The sequence below is a fragment of the Octopus bimaculoides genome, chromosome 3 (genome assembly GCF_001194135.2).
Source record: "Octopus bimaculoides isolate UCB-OBI-ISO-001 chromosome 3, ASM119413v2, whole genome shotgun sequence".
Lineage (NCBI taxonomy): Eukaryota > Metazoa > Mollusca > Cephalopoda > Octopoda > Octopodidae > Octopus > Octopus bimaculoides.
The window spans coordinates 122,994,454-122,998,766 of record NC_068983.1 but is presented as its reverse complement, the minus strand read 5'-3'; the positions used below and the strand labels follow the sequence as shown (position 1 = coordinate 122,998,766).

General features: G+C 33.4%; 1 protein-coding gene across 2 annotated transcripts in view; it reads right to left on the bottom strand.

Annotated features, from left to right (window-relative positions):
- LOC106871860 (uncharacterized) overlaps positions 1 to 2,009 on the bottom strand; it is a 41,866-nt gene extending 39,857 nt beyond the window's left edge. The window contains exon 1 of one of the 2 annotated variants that reach the window (XM_014918597.2): positions 1,897 to 2,009. In XM_014918597.2, coding sequence (XP_014774083.1) covers positions 1,897 to 1,932 — 36 coding nt within the window. In that variant the 5' untranslated portion in view covers positions 1,933 to 2,009. The remainder of the gene's footprint in view (positions 1 to 1,896) is intronic. The other variant, XM_014918605.2, reaches the window with a different exon arrangement.
- Positions 2,010 to 4,313: the final 2,304 nt, after the last annotated feature.

The following is a 4,313-nucleotide window of genomic DNA, read 5'->3' as shown; positions in this document are numbered from 1 at the left end:
TCTCTCTCTCTCTCTCTCTCTCTCTCTCTCTCTCTCTCTCTCTCTCTCTCTCTCTTTCTCTCTTTCACACACACATATACGTATGTCGGATTGTCGGACGACCAACACACTTCGCTCTGCGAACGCATACTGTCTAATGCAGTATGCGTTTGTAGATTACCTATAGTGCATGGAGAGTTGTGTGACATTAGTGCGGTGACAGTTTTTTTTATAGTAAATTTATTGTGGTTTGTTACCAGTCTGGTGCATATTACTTGCATAAATTGTTGCCAAACTTTATTTTGGAGACAAAGACGTTCTGTATCTTATTTAGATAAAAAGGTAAGAAAATATAAAACTTGATGCTTATAAAAATTGCACAAATGCAACTTCTACTCTAACTTGTTTGAAGAACCTATAGAGAAAAGCTTTTATCTTTGTCCATGTCACACGTGACACACTTGAGAATAGTTGCCTCCAATATTGACGTGCTGAGTTTCTTACCATACGCAATATTCTAATCAGAAGAGAGATAGATAGAAGCTGTTAAATCTAACCATAAAATAACAAATAATATGTGATAGCCGCCGTACTTCAAATAAGAATGAGGTCATAAATTGTGATGAATACTCCTGCTCAAAAAAATCAAGCTAACTTGAGGGAATGAGAAGATCAGTGCTTTTCTGACATCGAAAGAGTTTCTTTTTTTTTGTTTTGTTTGAAAAGCATCTAAAGACGTAGGCGTAGCTGTATGGTACGAAGTTTACTTCTCAGCCACATGGTTCCGGGTTCAGTCCAACTGCGTGGCACTTTGGGCAAGTGTTTTCTACTATAGCCTCGGACGGACCGACCAAGTGGATCTGGCGGACAGAAACTGAAAGAAATCTGTTGTGTATGTGTGTGTGTGTATATATATATATATATATATATATATATATATATATATATCTGTGTGTATGTGTGTGTGCGTTCTTGTGTCTGTGTTTGTTTCCCACCACTGCCTGACAACAGATGTTGTTGTGTTACCACTCTGCATAAAGTATGTTTACGTCCCCGTAATCTAACGGTTTGGCAAAAGCGACCGATAAATAACAGGCTTAAATAAAATAATATTGGGATCGATTCATTCAACAAAAATTCTTCAAGGCGGAGTCCCAGCATGTCTTCAATCTATTGAATGAAACAAATAAAAGATGTTCTGACCAAATAAAACATCCTAAATCAAAATTTCTTATCCCTTTGTCTGTCCTATGTATAACGTGTGATACACGGGACATATTTCCCTGGTATCCTTGCATCATATGTGATACATATTCCCAATTTTTTTCAACCATCAGAATAACTTGGGACTTATGAAAGGAAAACTTTATATCACTTGAAACTAAAAGCTTGTAAACAAGCATGGGTGTTTAGAACAGAATTATGGAAATGCTTTGGACAAGCAAAGGGTTACAGGAAATTTATTTGAAACTGCCAGGTATAAAAATTAAAGAGAGATCTAGCCAGTTACTTATTAATAGTGAGTTTCGAACATTTAGGGCGATGCTTAGTATTAGCATTCTTTTGTGGATTATTACCATAAATAATATTCAGCAAAAATTGAAGGTATATAAAAATAACATTTTATACAACAAAAATTTTAGAAAGAAAAGTTTAGGCAAATTTGAAATTATGCATTATGCATTTCATGCATGACAGTATCATAGTATGGCCACAACCAAGTGAATAGATGTAGTAAAAGAGTAAAAAGGTAACACACATTACATAAAAAGACTGAAAGCCATTAAAAATTTGTATGTATGTGTGTGTGTATGTATGTATGTATGTATGTATGTATGTATGTATGTATGTATGTATGTATGTATGTATGTATGTGTATATTGAAAGAAGCAAAGGAAAGCTAGAAATAACACTTACTGCTTTATCGTGCTGCTCAACGGAAAATGTAGGCATAAATGTGTAAAATGATTCGTCGCACAGTTGTTATATGTCCGTCGATGCAACGCCCCCGACTCGTACCGTCTCTCGTTGTTTTTGCTTATTTAATATTGTCAGTACTCCTACATTTGTTTACCTTGCAATATCTACAAGTGAATAAATTAAAACCATCAACGCCCACTGCTTGTTTTAACTTCTCAAGTTCCACCCATTCTAAGTTTAATCTAACTATTGTCAATACACCTACACAGATACATGGAATAAAATTCTTTGTCTTATTTTCTTTCAGCCATTGATCTGTATGAAACCAATTTTCAAAAATGATATAATACTAGACAGATGTAGAAAGGATGCGAAACAATTAAACTGAAAGAAATGGAAATTGAACAATTTTTATTGAGAGAGAAAGAAACAAAATTTTAAAATAACTGAAAGTTAAATGCCCACTTTTTATTTCATTCAATTTGATTTCTTGCAAGTCTTGTAATCTATAATGGAGGTGGTAATACTATTGTATTACTTTTATGCTTTACTTACATAAATGTAAGGGAGAATAAAACTGGTTCATTGGTTTGCATCTAATTCACAGCCTCTCCTGATAAAGGAACTTTAGAAATAAATCATGTTTGCAAGTTATATTCGACTGTGTAACATAAACAGAAATACACACTCACACCCACAAATAGACATGCAGATATTGATTACAGTATTTTTCATTAGCATCGAAAATTGTTTCATCATCCAGCATGATATATTGATGTTGTTTAACCTGTTTGATATTCTGAGCTGCTATTGCTAGTGCTGCTGCAGGTGCAACTGCTGTTGCACAAAATATAATTGTGCAGGAATGATAGAATTGATTTTTTTTCTTTATTAAAAATCTTCTTAATTCAATTTGTACACTCGCCGCAGTTCCTTAATTCTAGCATAATGTAATATTTGAACAAGTTATATTTCTATTAAAAATAGCATTATACTGAGTTATATAGACAATAATAGTTTTGAAGGAAAATATTTGAGTTATAGCAAAAAATTAGCTATTAATTGCGTGCGGCAGCATAAAAAAATATTAGACTTTATAGATGAATGCATGAAATTTACTTCAATATAACCTATTGGGTACAAATGTGCTTCACCAATTCAAAATCAAAGTTCTTGTAAAGTAGAATAATATATGCTAAAAATAATGTTTTTCAAGTCTTCGCGGAAACATTTTTAAAATCAACTTATATTGCCAAGAACGCATCTTTAGGCAATTGTTCTAAGTAATATAATATAGCTTCTGTATCCCGGGCGTGTCTGGAGAAGGAATGCACTTCCAGTGAGTTGTTGACTCAGTGATATAGTTTCGAATAGGTTTTGGTGCTAATTTCCTTTAAACTATATTCATAGGGAAACAGAAAAAAGTACCAATTTTCTATTGCTTCTATATCTATAAACCAGCAGCATTGTACGCATATGGCAGATCATTATTTTATAGAATTTTTATAGAATAATATTGCATATATAATGTTTAAGTTGAAAATATTAATAGATTATAGAAGTTTTACCTAATTGCATTCATTCAAGTAATGCATCTGTCACGGTTCTTTGCTTTTCTGATCCCAAGCCCGGTTCGTGTGACCTCAAGGCTGAGTCACTTCACAAGCAAATATACCAAACTTGCAATGCAACAACCAAAGGAATGTTATATCTCCCCCTTACAAACTGATAATCTAGGTATCGCTTAAATTTCTAAGTTCGCTGGTATTGTTTGTTTTTTTTAAGGCATGTATGCATTCTAACATTTGGTATGCTATCAGGTTAATCTTTCCGATCGATAGTGTTTGCTGAAAGCATCTACATTCTCATTGGAAATGTCTTACGGACACTTTTGGACAGCTGTTGATTACCTTGTTGGGTAGTATCTTATGTGGGCTTTATCTTATCCACTTGTATGTCATAATCAACATTATCTATGCATGATTTTGTATGTTTCGATTTAAATATGTATGTATGGTTATATGTATGTTAGAGACGTCTGATGTTGGGGCGGATTGTGGTATTTTAAGCACCTTGCACTGCGTGATGAGCGTTCGCTGCTCCTCCAGCTGTTGCATGTTTGCTTCTCGTAGTATATAATCGATCCACGTTCTCTCCAAGGTGTACTATATTGACTGTCCTAGGCAACTTGTATGAATTTTGAGTCTTCTCCTATCACACACACAGACACACACGCGCGCGCACGCGCACGCACACACACATATATATATGTTTGTTTGTATGTGTGTATGTATGTATATGTATATATATGTATGTGTATGTATATATATATATATATATATATATGTATGCATATGCATGTATATATATATATATATATATATATATATATATATATATATATATATATATAT